Genomic DNA, 19808 nt, shown 5'->3' on the forward strand with positions numbered 1-19808 from the left:
GAGAATCTGACCACGGCTACATTAGGCCTGACGTAGCCGAGTGGCCAGGAGCGCGAGTGCAGTAGCACACGCTATTTGAGTGGACCTGTGTTCAAGCCCGTGACTACTAAATACGAGTAAAATTTGTATTGATTGATTTATTGTAAACTTCACTGACCTGGTTGTCATGTCGGAGTTTAAATATTGAATATATTTTTACTCCATTAATAAGAACATTTTAATGTATTGTGGAATGTGTGATCTTTTGTGAAAGCCATATTTAGGAGAAAGTGCAATATAATTTTAAGGGTTTCCCATTTAGTAAACGGAGATGAAATTATGTTAGATAACTTTGTTTGAAAAAGAAAAATGTATTTTGTATATAAATATTTATTGTGAAATAAAATTATTAGCCTTGCAGAGGAATCGTTGAATCTGAAAGCACAGAGGACAGCACTCGCACATTATGCAATATGTCTAGTAATGACGATGATGATACACCATGGGAAATGAGGAAAGCACCACCTGGATTGCAGAGAAGTGTATGTGGAGAGTTGTATAGAGCTAGTCGACAAGCAACAGAAACATTAAGTGCTGCTCTTAGTCTTTTAGCTAACCCTTTGTGTGATGGATATCATGTGCCAGATGATGATGTGCAAAATGGTTATAACAGCAAAGGAAGTGAAGGAAGCAAAGAGAATCATAATGCACATCATAAAATTTCTGCAAAGAAGGTTTGTTGATTGTTATTATTTTAATTTCTTTTGTCATTTAATAGATTAACAGTGATCATTGAATATAAAGTGTGTATACTAGAAAGAAGAGTCACCTGTGCATATTCACCCCCCCCAAATATCAGTTATAGTGTGCAATTGTCTAAAATGTCTGTGGTGGGGGGATATGTGCACATTTAGGTTTCATTAGTATTAGTAACAGCTGCATGGTGCAAGAAAGCCTATGGCTTATGCTGCACCAGCCAGAAAAAAAAAAAAAAAAATCCGAACAAAACTGATAAAAACAATAAATAACTAAATAATAATAATTAATAAATAAAAAATAAATAAAATAAAAAATAAATAAAAAGGAAATTAAACCTATCATCCTATGCGCTTCCCTTACCCGAAAGTACTATCCAGATGACCTTTGAATTTCCCCAAACTGTCGGCCTCTACAACCCATGAAGGCAACTTATTCCAGTAATTTATAACTCGCTGGCTAAAATAAAACTTCCTGCAGTCCAATCTAAACATTTCCCCCATAACTTAAATGTATGATTTGCTAGCACAGATAAAATAAAGTAGATTAATTTTACACAAGAGTTTAGGAAACACAAATTTTTGACAAACCATATTTTTGATAATTGCAGTGCATAGAAATTAAAGTATAATTTCTGGAGTAATTTTCTGGAATAATATAATTTTCCAGTACCAGAAATCTCATTAATTGGTTGCATGATATTTTTTTTTTTTACAAAAAAAAAAAAAAGATAATTCTACAACCAGCATATTTTGTTTAAGATGGAGATATATTTGTAAAAAATTGTGGTAGATCAGTCTCAGACTTTGTTTATTATTTTAAGTAGCTCATGTGGTGGAAGAGGTTGCTAGCCCCTGACTTACCTTTCTTATTTAGTATACATTAATCCCCCACTGTAGTATAGTTCATTCAGTGCTTGTTTGCCAGCACTCCACACTTTTTGATACCCAAACTCAAAAGAGTGTGGGTGTGGGTATCAAAAAATGCTGTTTCCCAGAATAGCACTGTTCACTCCCAAAGACTTGTCTTACCCATTGAAAATTCTTGAAAATTTCCCTATGTCCATTTATTGCTTAGGAAGGGTAACAGATCCTTGACATCCAGTTATTGTTCTATTGATCTTACTTTAACTCTTCAACCCTTTACACACATAATGTCCCCCCCCCTCCTCCTTTGGCATACAGTACTTGAGCACCCTGACAAGGGAGATTAACTTTTGAAACAAGATGGCCATCATTTAAGTGTCATAACACCAGCAAATTTTTCTCTATTCATTTAATCATGGTATTTTCAAAAAAAAAAATTTCTAAATGCTGGTTGGTTTATGAGATTGTAATGTGTATCTATTTACCCCATCCCCCCCACCATAATAACATTTCTGCTTACACTAATCTAAATAAATTTTATTACACACATAATGTCCCCCCCCTCCTCCTTTGGCATACAGTACTTGAGCACCCTGACAAGGGAGATTAACTTTTGAAACAAGATGGCCATCATTTAAGTGTCATTTATTATAACTCATTTGTTTACAGTCTGAACCAAACCAAATTTGCAATACTTGTAGCCAGTGAGAAGCACCCTGATGGGGGAGGGGGGGGGGGTTCTTTTATTTCAATCCATCATTTTAAACAAAATGACTACCACTTGAAATGCACTTGAAACAAATGTTTGAAATTCTTTTGTTTATGGTCTGATTGAAACAATTTAAAATACAAAATTGCATGAAAATCATCTTCATTGTTATCATCTGAACTAGTATTGTCTGATAAATTGGAAATTTATTGGGTAATGACCCAGAACCTGATGCACTAATTAAACTTCAATATCTGAATTGCTGTTATTAGCCATTTTCATTTATGAAAGTCAGTGCAATGTAAAAGTAACTATGATAACTAATCTCAAAGGAAAAGCTAAAATGCATTACATTACTTTTCATTATATTTAGAGTAATAAAAGGGTGAAAGCCAAACACCCTAACATTAATCAAAATGTTCACATGGGCATTCTTGTGAAAAGCAACACATTGATATTATTGAACTGATGAAAGTAGAGCTAAATGTACAGTAGCCAAATTATAATAAAAATGACATCAGTTTTATTATAATCATAATTTATTTTTAGAAATACAAATGATTTTTAGTATTCTGAAGAATTGCTTGCAAGGTAGGTAGCAGCCACTATTTTTGTAATGCTAAGATAGTTTAGTAAATGTTTGCATTCAAAGTAAAACTAAGACATTGGCACTATATCCAGATAGCAGTTCTATTTCTGATTAGGCCAGAAGATGGGGTTCAGAATAACCTCAATGTCTCCAAAAAGGTTTTAAACGTCTAATGAGGAGGTATAATTTCAATACATATCTTAAAATCAATCTCATTTAGTAAAACAGTGTGCTTGTAATTATTATATATTTTTATGACACACCACATAACACTCCTTTCACTTAATCTTTGTCTTTTAACATTACATTTGTGAACATCTGATTCCTGAGATTCCTCAACTTATGAGAGCCTTAGTTGAGACAGAGTTGTATTTGGTAGTATACTCGCAAGTAACAGAGGTGTATTTGTATTTGCTGATAACATTTTTATTCATTTATTTATTCTAATTAAATGATTACCATTTTAAATTACTACCAGAATTTGCAAAAATACTTGTATTGTTTTGCAACTAATATGATTATCTCCAACAAAAAGGAGAAAGAACTTTATGCAGCATTATCTCCTAATCATCACCATCAGCCATTTTCAATCCACTGCAGGATGAAGGCCTCTCCAGAAACTTTCCAGTTTCTTCTGTTTTGTGCAATGGTCATCCATTTACTACCCACGAACTCATGAATTTCATCTGTCCACCTCCATTGTTGTCTTCCAGGTTTTCTTTTAGCTCCTCTTGGGTACCATTCTGTTATTTTCTTAGTCCATCTGTCATCATGTCTTTGAGCTATGTGTCCTGCCCAAGTCCATTTCAGTTCTTTGATAAGAATGTCCTTTATTTGTGTTTGCTGTCTGATCCATGTGTTTCTCTTCTAGTCTAACAGTCTTGATTCCTAATATGATTCAATCTATTCTTTGCTATGTAGTTTTCAGCTTCTCTTCCATTCTTGTGGTGAGTGCCCAAGTTTCACGTTTCACTTCCGTAAGTCATGATGGGGAGTATACGTTGGTTCATTATTTTATGTTTCAGATAAATTGGGATATTGTTTCTCAGTGTGTGACTATATTTCCTGAATGCTATCCATCTGAAATTTATCATTCTCTTTACTTCCAGCCATTTATCATTATTACAGCTAATGACTTGTCCCAGATATATATATATATATATATATATATATATATATATATATATATATATCCCTTTCTGTGGCATATTTGTTCATCATTACTTGCCATATTCATCATCAGTCCGAAATCCTTACTAACTCTGCATAACTGATTAAAATTTCCCTCCGATTCTTTGGGATCATGGCTTATCATCACAATGTGATCTGCAAATTGTAAATGGTTTAGATACTTTCCATTGCCAACCGGGCTAGCCAGGTGGGTAAAGTGCCTGCCTGGCAACCCAAAGGTCGTGGGGTCGAATCACGCCTCGGGCTTGGATCAGAGTAGAAAATGCAAAAACCTTGGGATGTGCAATATGGCCACAAAAGCTGATGTGCCAATAACTAACAAAAAAAAAAACCTTTCCATTCACATTGACTCCTTTCTGCAACCAGTGTGATCTTCTGAAAGATTCCTCAAGGGCAGCAGTAAACAACTTTGGAGATATTGTGTCTCCTTTTGAACTCCTTTCTCGGTTTTATATTTGTACTATCTTTGTCTAGTCTAATAAAGGAGGTGGTATTCTCATATATTTTCTTCAATATTATGATGTACGGGGTACCTATGTCTTGTCTTTCCAGTGCCCGAAACCTTGCCTTATGCTGTATGGAGTCAAATGCCTTTTCATAATCCCCAACTGCCAGGCATAATGGTGTTTTATATTCATTTTCTTTCTCCATTAGCTGTGATATTATGTGAAGGTGATCCATAGTTGAGAATCCTGTCCTAAAGCCAGTTGCTTTTTTGGATTCTCATCAAGTATTCTTTCTAATCTGTTTGTAATGACTCTTGTGTACAACTTGTAGATGTGAGACAACTAGCTAATTGGTCTATAATTTCCAATTTCTGATTTATCTCTTTTCTTATGCAGCAAAATTATGATTGCATTATTCCACTCCTTGGATGTCAATCCTTCCTAATGTATTTTGTGAAGTCTTTCCAGTTTCTGTGTCATGTCTCTTTTCCCAATTTTAACAATTCTACAGTAACTTCATCTTCACCCAGGGTGTTCTGATTCTTCATTTTCTTCAGTGCATCTTCTACCTCATCAGGAAGGATATCAGGTACATTATATGTGTTGCTAATTTGTGATTCATCTTCCCCACTTCTGGCCTCATTCCCTTGCTCTATATATAATACTTTATAATAGTCTTCTGCTATTTGAATTATGCCTTCTCTGTTATTTATAAATACACCATCACTATTCTTCAGTTTCAGTATCATTTGTCTTTCTGTATTACTGCTCATGGCTGCTGATTTAAGTCCTTTGTTTTCACTTAATGCTTGCTTTAATTTTTTTGTGTTAAATCTTACATCCTCTTCCAGTCTTTCTAATGGCTTTGCATAACTCAGTATACTCAATTTTGTCCTTGTCAGTGTTTATCTTGCTCTTCTTTTGTCGTCTTTGGTTCATCATGACAAATGTTTCTTGACAATTTTTTTTTTTCGTTTGGATTTCTTTTTACCTTTAGGTTTCTCACTTTCAGAAAGTTGTATTCCTTGTCTGATATCCCAATTCTGAAAGGTCTGCAGAAGCTCAAACTTGTTTTTAAGTTCCAGTACATACTGCTTTTTCTCCTCTTCTGTCATCTCAAACCTTCATAATCAAGTCAGTTTTTTTCCTTTCTTTTCTTACATCTCTATCAAGTGTACATCTTACCATTCTGTGATCACTTCCAACATTTACCTTGTTCAGGATGGCAACATCATTCACAATATATCTTCTGTTAGTGAGGATGAAGTCTATTTCATTAGTTGTTAATCCATTTGGGCTCTTCCATGTCCACTTCCTGCTCACCCTTTTCTTGAAAAAAGTGTTCATTACTGACATACCTCAAGATTCTGCAAATTCAACAAGTCTTTCATTTCTTTCATCAATCCCAAAATGTCCTATAGTTTCCCTTTCTGCACTGTTTTTCTCTTTCCAACCTTAGCATTGAAGTCCCCCATAATAATGGCGTAGTAAGTTTTCTGTTCATCTAGAATTCTCAATTTCAATGTACATTTCTTCAACCTCTTCATTATCATGGCTCGATGTTGATGCATATATCATTATAACCTTTAGTTTGTACTTCTTAGACATCTTGAGTAGCAGTCTTGACTCCCTTGGTGATGTACTTTTGAATTCCAAAATGTTGTTTTTTATATCTTTATGGATCAGAAAGTGAACTTCACCTTCACTCTATTCACTGTTTCCATTGGTGTACAGAAGATTTCCACTTTATAAACTTATAAGTGATTCATTTCTTCTTGTTTCAGCCAAGCCGATGACATTCCAAATCACATTTTCCAATTCCTTTTTCAGTTCTAATATCCCATCTTCACTGATGAGTGATCTTATGTTGTAACAGGCCAAGTTCAGTTTCCGTGCATGGCAGCCTGGTCATACCCAGAGATTCTTAGCACCCTCTGCTTCCAGTCTGATCCTCTCGCTGCCACAAGAGGAGGAAGAGGAGGAGTGAATCTGCTGGGGACTGAGAGCCATTTGTTTCGTCGTGTCATGTGCTGGAGGGTTTGGTCTTTTTCTCTTCACGCTGACCAGGTGTCTTGAAGAGAACCACTCTACATGTTCGTTGCCGCCAAAGTGAAGTAACAGGGTTTACCATCGAGAAGGTGGAGTGGATTTTAGGGTTTGTTTGTTATTTGGTTTTTAGGAGCATTAGCAACTAAGGAGGGGCGCCTTCATAGCCAGGTGGGGAAGGAGCAGCAGTGTGTAGCACACGCTTCTTGATTAGACCGGGGTTTGAGCCGTCGCCACCAAATACGGAGGATGTGGAAAGGTCAGGGAATGACCACCGCATATCCCGGAGCAATATGGCCTTAGTTGTTAATGCTCCTAAAAACCAAATAACAGCAACTACAGCTCCTAAAAATGTGGTGGTCATTCCCTGACCTTTCCGCATCCTCCGTATTTGGTGGTCATAGGCTCGAACCCCGGTCTAATCAAGAAGAATGTGCTATGCACTGCTGCTCCTGGCCACCTGGCTACGGAGGCACAGGATTTTAGGGAGGCAGGTCAACTGGACCTCTCCTCCATAAAATAGAAAGATATTGGATCCATCAGTGTTTGACTGAGTGTCTAATACACTCAGAATGCCTGCTTCCTCTAAGCCCCTTATCTCTAATACTTCACTTTAAAATAGAGAAAAGGCTCAGAATAGTTGCCTCATAATTTCCTCTCAAATCATGTTTTCATGTTATGCAACAGTTCAGTAGAACACAGTGCATATGTAAATTTCAAGTTGCAAATACACTGGCCAAGAAAAAAACAATTGTTTTTTCATACCTCTGAAAAAAAAAGTTGCAGATTATAAAGACTGCAACTAAGATTCCAAAGATACCAAAATTGCATTTCTATTATATTGTCATTAATACATATACTGAAATTTTTTGGTAGCTTAATGTAAAACTAATTGTATAATACATTTGCTATCTTAAAAATGAATCTTATTCATTTTACAATATTTTAATAATACATATAATATATTAAAAACATTGTTTCCATAAATATGTTTACAACTCAGTTTTATTATAGTCCCTTTTTCATTTGAGAAGGGAGCAGTCATCTCCCATCTCGGCAGTATCCCAGCAATCTTGCTGCTTTTCACTCGTGGATATGCCCTGATGACACATTCCTTGACAGCATTTCATCACTTACATTTCTCAAATTCTGAAATAAAAATCTGATATGCAAATGAAGAAAATGAATTTTCAAAGATATTCAATATCCTTTAATACTATTTCAGTAAAATTAACACCATATGTTTATAACTGCTTGCAAAACTGCTTTAAATGATTGCCACGCTGTTAATTCACTATTCTGTAGCTTTGTTTCAAATAAATCATCTTTGAGGAGTTTCTTTATTTGAAGCCCAAATAAAAATTCCTTTCTTTGCTTTTGCATCTGTTAAATTGGGAAACATTTCCTAAAGTAGCAAATCGACTTTCTTCTTTATCCACGGCCTTAACAGAATTCTTCATTAATCAAAGCTTTATGCAAAAGCAGAAGCAGAACCTTTTTTCGGTTCAACCGGAGAAATATTTTGTTACTTTATTACTTCTCTCTTCTAAAAATTCCTCCCTTTTTTTCCCTATTGCTGCACAATATGTTTTTCTTTTGCACAGCTGTCACATATACACAGGAAAATAACAGTATTTTCTGAATATTGTTATTTTCCATGTAAACTAGTGGGTATTCCATGTTATTTTCCATGTAAACTAGTGGGTAATTACTTTAAGATCATCATAGACATTCCAAGAAAAGTCAGTGTTTTTTTGCACTCAGGATTTTGGATGTACTCTCATATGTTTTTCAAGCCTGCAGCATAAATTTGAGAAAATGATGGGAATGCATTTCCAGAAACGCGTATCATCTTCCACAATGAAATATTTTGAAAATGCTGACTTTTTTTGATATATTATAATTTTAGTTCTTGCTTCAAGTAACTAACACTGTAACTGTGAACCAAGGAGTTCTACTTTCTCTTTATATACATTTAAATTATGTACTAAGTGAGTCAAACTCTTCTTGCTAATTAAGTGTAGCATGTTGTAATTTTTTGGTTGGTAGCCCATGTCTGTTGAAGTGGTTAGGATATTTGATGCTGTGCATGCATTGTTCTGAAAATTCCTGATTTTTTTTTTTTTTTTTTTTTTTTTTTTGTCAGTGTGGTTGCTGTTCTCACCACACATCATAGGAACAGCAAAAGGTATATTTTTAATTTTCCCAATTAGCCACATCCTCAGATTTGTGATGCAGCAGATGTGGAGCCAAGTTTTGATCACCAATCTTGCCTCCGTAGCTGAGTGGTCAGGAGCGGGAGTGCAGTACACACGCTCTTTGAGTAGACTGGGGTTCAAGCCCCTGACTGCTAAATATGGTCGATCTGCCAACCTGCACTGGACCAGCATGGCAGATTATGGTCCATTTCCTTCAGCACGAATTGTTGAGGAGGCTTCCATCCTGCAGTAGGTTGATAATGGCTGCAGTTTACTTTTTTTACATACAACTAAAGTACAAACAATTTAGTAATACTGTAGATTTTCTTCCTCTGACTGTCCACGCACACAGCAGAAATTGTCAGGGTGATTTAAACACTCCCTTTTTTCTGTTTAAACATTTTAACAGTAGAGTGCTAAGCAAAACACAGAAGAGACAAACAATATGCAATAGATATACAGATTAACCGTACATCTACCCACAACTTTTTTCATTACTGAAAGAGAGAGGTGAAGGCATTTGGACAAGGTCAAAGGTGTTAATCTCCCCCCCCCCAGGATTATTGCCATCTCTGAGTGCATGCAAACACTATTATTTATGGGTAATACAATAGATCTACTTACCTAAATTGTAAGATATACATATTATGGGTAAACACAAAATCTTGTACATATGTAGAAATTGTAATGTGATATTAAATATTAAGAAAATTTCAAAATCTGCACATAAAAATTGACTTTAAAACATCTGGTATTTTAGTGGAGGGTAGAAATCCTGTTGGTCAGTGTTGTTGTATTTTATATTATTTATTATTAATGTCAAGAACTATAAAATCATTTCTTGGTTTATTTTGTATTAACTAAAGTTTCAGTTTTGGTTTTCAGGTATATTTTATTTAATAACTTATCTGCATGCTTTTCTATAGACTAAAAGTGAAATTTCCTATCTGCCAAATGACTGTGATTCCCCTGTTTGGATTAGTGTCTGTTACGATGAGAGAGAGACAGAAAAATTAGCTAACGGAGGTTCCTTACTGGACGGCAAAAATGCAGATTTTACTGTACAAGACATTTTAGATCCTAGAAATGGTTGTAATGTTTTGTTTATTGAAGAGGCCATAGTTAGTGATATCTCTTCAGCATCAATGTTAGATCATGCTAGAAAGGATGTTAATCCTCCTCCCCACCCTTATTTGTTTTTTCCTGCCTCAGTTCCTGAGAGCCCTTCTACTCCGCCATGGTGTGTTTCTCTAGGGCTGGACCTTAATTTGGAATCCATAACTCGATATCAGGCAAAACCAAAGTCTATGTATACATTTCTGTGTGCACAGGTTAGTACTGTCTTTATTTGTTTTTCTAGAAACATAGTTTTCAGTAATTGAAATTAATAATAATTCGTGTGTAGGTATATAGTAATTATCCTATTTTACTTGTGTGATACAACTCTGAATTAATAATAATAATTTGTGTGTAATTGTAAAGTATATAGTAATTATCCTATTTTACTCGTGTGATACAACTCTGAAAACCTGATCAGGCAAAATAATGATATATGTTAAGCATATTATAATTACAGTACAACCCATTTATTTTACTACATGCTTTTCTGTTATGAAGTGATTAAAATCAAAATAAAATAGAAAAGGAAATAAAGTAGAATAAAATAAATCTCCCAAGAAAAGAGGTTCTTTTATTTTATTTTATATTAGAATATCCTTTAATACTAACGTGAAAGGCATTAGAATCTGTAGTACTTAGTACTACCGTGAATGGGTTGAATGCTGAGAAGATGAAAGAAGATACTTGTTGGCATTAGACTTGAATTTCTGTATATTGAAATATAATGGGTGGCACTAACAATTAAAAAAACTTTAATTCCTTGAGCAGTGCAAACAGGCTGCTAGAACAGCTCGTAGAGTTCTTTCCATAATATACAGGAACTTTGCCAGCAGGGACAAAGTGGTGATCATTGTATGAGGTGATGATTAGGCAACATCTGGAATACTCCATACAGGTTTGGAAACCTAATTTCAGGAGGCATATAGATCTGTTGGAAAGGGTGCAGAAAGACTAATTGAGGATCTAGTTTCAACAAAAGGATATTCTTATCGGGAAAACTGGTGTTCTGTAAATTAGTCTCTGAAACTAGGCATGGTGACCTTATTTAAGTGTATAAGGCTTTAATAGGGTTGATTTAGCTAAATGCTGATGGTATGTTGAAATATACAAGGGGTATAAATTTAAATTGCAAGAGAATGGTTAAGATTAGATGTATGTAAATTTTCATTCAGCCAAAGCATAGTTGATTGTTGGAATAATCTTCTGCTGTTGGAGGTGGATAATCTGAGTAAATTTAAGGAATGTTTAGACAAATTTTTGGAAGGGATGGGAAAATGATTTTTTTTTTTTTTTTTTTGCTGGTGTTGTGTAAGCTTTTTCTTATATCATATTGCCATTACTACTAGTATTAATAGTGACAAATGATGCAAGAAATCAAGCTTATACAGCATTAGCAAAGAAAAAAAAAACACTAATAAGATATAACCTCTTATGTACAGTCAACATTGTTAATAATATGCTTTTATTTTCTTTGATTTATACTGTAGGATTTCAGGCGTGATGAATATGCTTGGCATTATAAAAATGTTCATAGTGAAATACATGGGGGTTTAAATGGCTGGCTGGAACAGCGTTGTCCCCTCGCTCAGTATGGCTGCATGTTTTCAAGACGTAGATTTTATCCGGCTCCTGAAGGATCTACTATAGTTCACAGTGATATTTTGGGAAGTTTTGGTGTGCAACCTCCTCTCCAGCCTCATCTGTCTGGAGAAAAAGTGCAGCTTAAAAGGTATATCATAAATGGTTTTATTTTGTTATATATGTTACAGTAAAAACTCAAAACCCATTACTGCCAGTTCTTACAAGTAAAAACAAGAAGCTAATAACACATTAAAGAAAACTAGATTTTACTCATAAGAACTAGAAACCACTGTTCCTGCTGGTAAAAACCCAAATCCAAAGTGTAACTCCTAGTATTTACTGACTATTTTTAGTAAAAATAGTCCTTACCGCTTACCTTTTAGTAAAAACTAGTTCCTTCAAAATTTCAATTAGCGGAAACTGTGAGAACACTGTAAAACGTAATAGAGAAGAAGAAGAAGATTAAACTTTAGAATGACTCCTACTCAGGGATCTTTGCAACAGCAAATAATGGCCATATATAGCTCCGCCCACTGCTTTGTGCTGATTCTGCTGCTAATCACCACAATTTTGCATTAGAATGAATGCTATTTTGCAAGCGATAGTCTACACCGCCAAATTTGGGACAGATTTTAGCAAAACATGGTGTCCATAATATTTAGCATGCAATATTTTTCATTTGAATCGCCGACCGGGCTAGCCGAGTGGGTAAAGTACCTGCCCGGCAATCCAAAGGTCGCGGGTTCGATTCCCGCCTCGGGCTTGGATCAAAGTACTGCAAAAACCTTGGGAGGTGCAATATGGCCACAGAAGCCGATGCGCCAACAACTACCAAATCAAAAAAAATCATTTGAATCTGTCCCAAATAATTTGGTGGCTTAAACTAACCTGACACTTTTTTTTTCACTAGTGGAAATGAGTCTGTTAAGAAAACTCCTACTACAAACGAAGGGGTAACACAGTGCAACTTATTTTGTTGCCAGGCCTGTGTGAACTGTCCACATTGGATAAAATAATTTTATATTTAATTGAAAGAAAAAGAATTTCTTTTCATAAAATAAAAGTATATAAATTTTAGATATACTTTTTTTTTTTTTTTTTTTTTTTTTTTGGGACATGGATTGGCTTTTGCTGATCAATGCCAGGTCATTTTCAATACACTGGGGAGGAGCATTCCCAGATTAATATAGTTTCAAAGGGTGCCATTGTAAAGGAAGTAATATTTGCTTATACATGTTGACATCAGGTTTGCAAAGCTCTTCATCTCTGTATACAAGGGTGGAGAGGAAGTAATTGCTGCTCGACACTACCATTTAGTTTGTAGCTGTTCTGTTGTAACTTCTCTCAAAGAAATTACTCCTGTGGAGATTTTTGCACATCTTAATGAGATCACATGTCTAGAGTCCATCCCTTTCCGCATACTCACTTGTAACAATACTGATTGAGAGCAGTGATGGACCCCCCCTTTTGTTTATGCCACTGGTAATAAAATGTTTTATAACCATCCAACAAAGAATAAATATACTGTATGTATATGGGTTACCCAATAAGTTCTGTTATTTTTATTTATTATTATTTTTTTTAATTTCCCTTTTATTTTATTTTTTAATAGCTGAGTATCCTCTTGGGTTGTTAGTCAAAATTCATAGCTATGACAATGCAATAATATCAGTCATGAGAAAATGCAGCCAACTTTCTTGCACACATAAAACAGCTCTGATCAAAATTACAGTTCCTGCTTGGAAAATTTTTAACAACTCAAGGGGATGAACACTAGGGAAACAAATTAAAAGCCAGATATCCCTTATGCTGTTTTTAAAAAAAAAAAAAAAAAAAAATTGATTTTCAAAATCAATTTTTTTGAAAATTAATTTTTATGCATGATGCATACTGTATTTGACAGCATATAAGATGCATAGGCATATAGGAGATGCACCCCAATCTTAGAAAGGAAAATTAAGGAAAAAAGTTTGTGTATTTAGGCATTTAATATTTATTCTAATATGTATAGTATAAAAAAGTTTATCCTGAACATGTGATCAGAACAGCAAGAAAAATGGTAGTACTGTATAACAGTGAGGGAATGGTAAAAAACAGTGTTCTGCAAAGGACTGAAGTTGCAAAGAAACTTGAGCAAAAATCCTCTAAGATTAACTAAATATCATTTTGCTTCTGCTGTGCTTAGGACTCCATGTAAGAAAAATGTAATATGGTACTGCCATGTTTATACACATACCAAAAGAGGACAAAAGAAGAGAACTAAAATTTGTTCTGAATGTGATGTGCAACCACGCATTGATCCAACTTTAGATTGTAACATACTATACACCAAACTTTTTTTCTGTAATTTTGTATTATACAAGCAGTAAAATATTTCTTAAGTTATAATAAAAGTTCCACTTACCATATTTGACGGAATATAAGACGCACATTTTTTCTGAAAAATTACCCTGCGTCCTATGTGCGGAAGTGAGCCCTTCCTCATCAGTGTCGGGACGAGCGGGCAGGTTGTATTTTGCCGTTCGGTCAATATTTTCATTTCTGAAGGATAGTGGGGCACCTCAGGGTACTTTTGGACTTGTAGAGGTGTTTGGAATCAGTTCCAAGAAGTTTCGAAAGCCAGGGAACACAGGAAAAGCCTTAGAAGGCGATGGAAGCTTTGAGATTTTTCTCTAGGTTTCTCAATAGTTCATCGATCCTTTAAAAGGTGGTACGACTAGCAGGCCAGTTAGTTCTGTGTGGGCTAAATGTGTCTCTGTGTACGGTAGTATACTTTAATTGTGTGTGAAGTGACTATAATCACATTTTTTTTTGGTATAATCACGATAATGAATTGTAATCATTGAGTGACTGAAATAAAATTAAGTGTTAATTGTATACCAGTTGTTTTTAATCAGAACCCCATTTTGTAACAATATTGTTTAATCTTGGTGTTTGACATTATTTTAAAGTATTTTACCCTCAGGAAATGGTTGCAGGAGAAAAGAGGTTGAGTTACGCTATCAGATCTAAACTAAATATAATGGATCACACTTAAAAACATGATAACAGACTCGGGAAAGGTTTTTTAGGCCACCACCACCTAAGGAAAAAAAATGATATGTGTCTGGCAGAAGCAAGAAAAAGAACTTCAAGGTTCTTTTTCTTACTTCAAGGTAGTGGATGAAAGGAATTTAGGAAGAAATGTTTCTACCAAAATGATTATGCATAAGGCCAGGATATCAACAGAAGGACGAGGAATTCTGAATTTTTCTGGAACAGAAGAAGGCTGGTGTTACTGATTCATGCAAAGGCATGGTTTATCAATATGTACAAAAACATCAATTGCACAAAAATTACCAGCAGGTTATGAAGAAAAAATACTGGAATTCCATAAATTTGTAATAAAGGCACGAAAATGAACTTCTTTTGAATTTGGCCAAATAGGAAATATGGATGAGGTCCCACTAACTTTTGATGCACCATCCAACAAAACTGAATATCAAAAGGTCTAAAACAGTGTCAATAAAAACTGGGCATGAGAAAGCACATTACACAGTACTTTTGGCCTGCTGTGCTGATGGGACAAAACTATCACCATTTTTAATATTTAAAGAAAAATTCCGCCTGGGTAAAAAATTCCAGGTGTATTTGTTCATGTTCATCCAGAAGGATGGATGGATGGATGAAACTGGAATGAATTTATGGCTCCAAAAAATATGGGCAAGGTGTCTGGTGGTCTCTTAAGGAAACCATCTCTTCTCATTTGGGACCAGTTCAGAGCCATAAAACTGAAACTGTTCTAGCTGTGAGCTGTTTTAGCAACCTGTTAGAACTGAAGTCATTAAAAAGAGGGTGAGGGAATTGAATACACAGGTAGTTGTCATTCCTTGTGAACTGACAAGCCAATTGCAGCCTTTGAATGTGTCCATAAACTAGCCATTTAAGCAAAATATGAGGGAACAGTGTAACAAATGGATGGGAGAACCCGATCATGATCTCACACCCGGAAGTATGAAGAGGCCCACCATTGCACAGGTGTGTAAATGGGTTAAGGAATCTTGGAAAAATATAAATGCTAAAATAATTATAAAGTCATTCAAGAAGACTGGAATTAGTAATGTCTTTGATGGCACTGAAGACACTGCTTTATTTGAAGACAGTGATACCAACATTAGCGAGGAAGAGTTTTTGGGATTTGAAGATGATGAATTTTTTTGGTTTTCACAATGGCTGAACTTCCCTGTCTGAAAGTATGTATGGTGGTGTTTTAAAATTTGTTTTATTGCAGATTACTGAAAATTTTGTTTTGTGATGGGAATTTTTTTTTACCATTGTGCTCTTGGTAAAGAGCATAGGCTCTCAGTAAGCATACATCCACAAAATGCAAAACATTTTTTGTACCACTTTGCAATTTTGTGAACACACCTTACTGAACTCGGCAGCATATCAGATCTGTCCACTGAACCCTTCTTTTTGTTATATGCATTTATACATTTTGGCTTCATTATTTTTTTTCTCTTTGTTTTCATGGCAACTTTGCCAGTGTCCATCGTCTTGTCTGGCTGAAGTGCTATCAACATTTTAACTTCTCTTTTGTCCATTAAATGCATTGCCATCATGATTTCTGCACAGAATGATGATACTGTTGCACCTTTTGGCATGTGTATTGTTTTATGCTAGGTATGCCGCTGAAGAAATGAAGAGTACCACAAGAATTAGTTTTGTTTTCATGCAGTTTCTTGAAAAGTAGCAGCCTTATATATCGTTTGGCTGTATACAGACTGTGACCTTTATCAAGTATGGCTAAAGTCAGATTGAGATGTAAACTGTTAGGTTAAGGATATATATATCCATCATTACATCACATAAAATGAACTGTTTTGAATTAAATTTATCTTGTTTTGTATGAATATGCACTGTTTTATGCTGTCATCCTTTGAACAGCTCAGATTTATCATCAATGGATAAAAAATATCCCAAAAATTTTTTTTCTTAGAATACTCAGGACAGATCTCAGCTTGTGCATATTAGTATTAATAGCGGAAAATGCCACAAAAAAAGCAAGCTTATACAGCATTAGCAAAATAAAATAAAAAAAAAAATTAATTTATTCAATCTAGCCACCTCTACAACATCAAATGGGTGTTTGCTTGAACAGCTGACCACCCACTGGCTGAAGAAATATTTTCACACGTCTGTCCTGCAACCATTCTTCCTCAGTTTGAATTTATTGCTTCCTCCTGAATAGATTCCATTCTTCTTCTTTTGATGCTGTCTGCTATTGGAGGTTGCGATCACCACGCCGTACTTCTCTGTGTCTTGGGCGAGATGAAAAAGATCCTCGGCTGGTCTGCCAGTCCAGTTGCAGACCTAGCCACATTTGCCACATTTACTTGGATAATTTTCCAGTTTCCCAGCTTCATATAAGGTTCTAACGTTCCATGTTCCTATTTTTCCTAATGAAAGTTTTTGCCACCCGGGGATTCTTAGCATCCCTGTCCCATTTAAAGGATGCCTGGGACTCGGGGCCATCTCCCTTGTTGTACTAGCCATGGTGATCATTCTTAGGAAGCATAGTGCAGTAGTTTAGTTTCCCCTTGCTTTCTGCACCAGTACTTCAGTTGTATCTGTTGGTTCGACTACGCCCGATTAATCCGAAAACGAGAGAATGAAGCTCAGAATATATACACATAAGTATTATTCAATTAGTTTTGCCCTGTTTATTTATTTATGTTTTTGTAATATTCAGTGAGATGGCACTATTATCCCTCTTCCTCTCTCAATCTCTAGCTAATAATGTCCAATATATTAATGATTTTTGAATTTTCTTAAGCATATTTTTGTGGTGGTTTGTATAGGCTTAGTCCCGATGAATAAATTTTAAATTATAGCCAGATAAAATGTTAAATATTTATGCTATGCTGTAACATAGGCAAACAATCAGTGGACTGTTAGAACTAAGAATGTTCCAACTGTAAAATAAACATGTCTATAAGTAGTTGAATACTACCTGATATGGTGCAAAAACACTCAACCCTAACTACAATGCAACTCGTTAACAAGGTGATCACTAAGAAAATCAAAACTCTTTTTAATGTCACATTTTCAATTCAGGATTCCATTAGCATTGAGTCACCAGGCACTGTAGTTTCAGAACTGAAGCCCTTCCTGGTGAGAGCACCTTTTTGTTCTTCTCAGTAATCTCGTTGCTCTTCTCTACACCCATTTCTAACAGATCCACATCCTTCCTAAACTGAGGCTCTAGACCTGTATGCAGTACTCAAGATGCCACCTGACCATTGCCTTATACAATGGGATAATCACTTTCTGCTGGCAAAATTCTTGTATATATCATGAACTGCTGTCTTGACAGCCTGTTTTCACTGCTCAGAGAACTTCATATCTGACTTGCCGACCGGGCTAGCCAGGTGGATAAAGTGCCTGCCTGGCAACCCAAAGGTCGCGGGTTCGAATTCCGCCTCAGGCTTGGATCAGAGTAGTGCAAAAATCTTGGAAGGTGCATTATGGCCACAGAAGCCGATACGCCAACAACTAACAAAAAAAAAAAAAAAAAAATATATATATATATATATATATCTGACTTCACAATTATCCTCCAGGTCTTTTTCATTCTCCACTACTCCGAGTGTGGTACTACACAGTTTATACATTAATCTGGGATTAATGGCTCCATTATTTTCCCCTGCAACAGAAGTCAAGCTTACTGATCTGTAATTACTCATGCACCCTTTGATTCCCCTTTGTGGTTTGGGGATATATTCAGTCCATAGGGGACCTCTTCTGAATCCAAGAAGTCTCTCATATCATATAGCTAGAATGACAAGAGAAAATCCTCAATTTAGTCCTCACTTTTAGTTTACTAACAATCTATCTGTGTTAATCTCTGTTATCATATCTTTACTTGAGCAACCAGACAGTTTAACAAGGTTAATGGTGACTTAATCTTGGATAAATGGAAATCGAAACAAGTTAATGTATGCAGTGTGTTACATTTCAGGTGCATTTGATTTTTTTATTAAATTAATTGAAAATTTAATTTAAGAAAATTATCTCCTTATCAATTAATTATTAAGATTATAACTTTATAGAATACTTAATAAAACTGTAGTTTTACATTTTCCAAACTTAACTGTTCATTTTAATTATAGCTGTATAATATTTATTACTTTTCTCCCATATACTTTTTAAATTCTCTTTTCTCACCTCCCTCCCCAATCCAAAGTGATACCATGTTCATGAGTGTTGCATGCATGTGCTGCCCAAAGCTAAAAAAATTGCATTAAAACTGCATTTAATCTATGAATTTCTTTTTTAAATACAAATTATATAGTAAAAAGGAATAATAAATGGCAAATTTCTATTTGTCTGATATTTTAATGAAAGTAATTTGGAATTATTTAAATTTTTTTAGTGGTCTTGTGAAAATCCGTCCACTTTAAAGCTGTTACATGTAGACAGATGGACGGACAGACGTGGTGAAATAATAGGGGGTGTGTGTGCATTCATGTGCAGATGCTTCTAAAATTGCTTATGGCTAATTATGGTCTTTGTGTTTGAGTGTTACAATTAGTGTCATTGATACTTATGAGTTTTAATGTAATTTATTTATATTATTTATGTGTAACTCATTTAACTTATTTAATTCTACATCAAGTATACAATGAGATTTTATTTATCAGTTTATGCAATAAAATTTTTTAGCAAAGGCTTATTTACCACTACTTGCCTTCAAGATGAGTACTGGTAAATAAGCCTTTGCTAAAAAATTTTAATGAGTAAATTTACAGTTGTTAACTTTACTTTAAGCTTTTTTACTTTACTTTAAGCTCTAGCTATACAATTATATAACTGTCAGTTTATGTTAACTATTTTTTTACTTCATAAATTAATATTTTAAAATAGTATTAAAACTACTGACAAAAGATTTGTGGTACATATAGATCAAATGCACTTATATAGATTATACAGTAATACATATAATTGTATTCCTTATATTACTATTCTCTCTCTCAACTCTGCAGTAGTAAGTCACCCCCCCCACATTTTTGTAACACAAGTGATATTGGTTCCCTGGGAGGCCTCAGATTTGATTTGACTTTAATATTTGAAAAAGCATTTGGTTTTTGAACTGTGCTTTAGTTTACTAATTCTTGACTTTTTATCAATAGATTGCAAAGTGTATTAATATCAGTTCTCAATTTTTTTAATAATTGAAAATTTCAAAAATATTTGTTTTTTGGCACTAAAAACATGCATTTGTTTTAATGAAATTGAAAGTTTTATTGATTGTATTAAATTTTCAGAAAAATGTTGGTAACATAAAAT

General features: G+C 34.7%; 1 protein-coding gene across 2 annotated transcripts in view; it reads left to right on the forward strand.

Moving 5' to 3' along the window:
• The window catches only part of LOC150077567 (F-box only protein 30-like), an 87018-nt gene that overhangs the window by 51111 nt on the left and 16099 nt on the right, over window positions 1-19808 (forward strand). The window contains exons 5-7 of one of the 2 annotated variants that reach the window (XM_090386128.1): window positions 393-713; window positions 9707-10111; window positions 11387-11628. In XM_090386128.1, coding sequence (XP_090242254.1) covers window positions 393-713; window positions 9707-10111; window positions 11387-11628 — 968 coding nt within the window. The remainder of the gene's footprint in view (window positions 1-392; window positions 714-9706; window positions 10112-11386; window positions 11629-19808) is intronic. The other variant, XM_090386129.1, reaches the window with a different exon arrangement.

The sequence above is a fragment of the Mastigoproctus giganteus genome, chromosome 12 (assembly GCF_048544385.1).
Source record: "Mastigoproctus giganteus isolate SK-2022 chromosome 12, ASM4854438v1, whole genome shotgun sequence".
Taxonomy (NCBI): Eukaryota; Metazoa; Arthropoda; class Arachnida; order Uropygi; family Thelyphonidae; genus Mastigoproctus; species Mastigoproctus giganteus.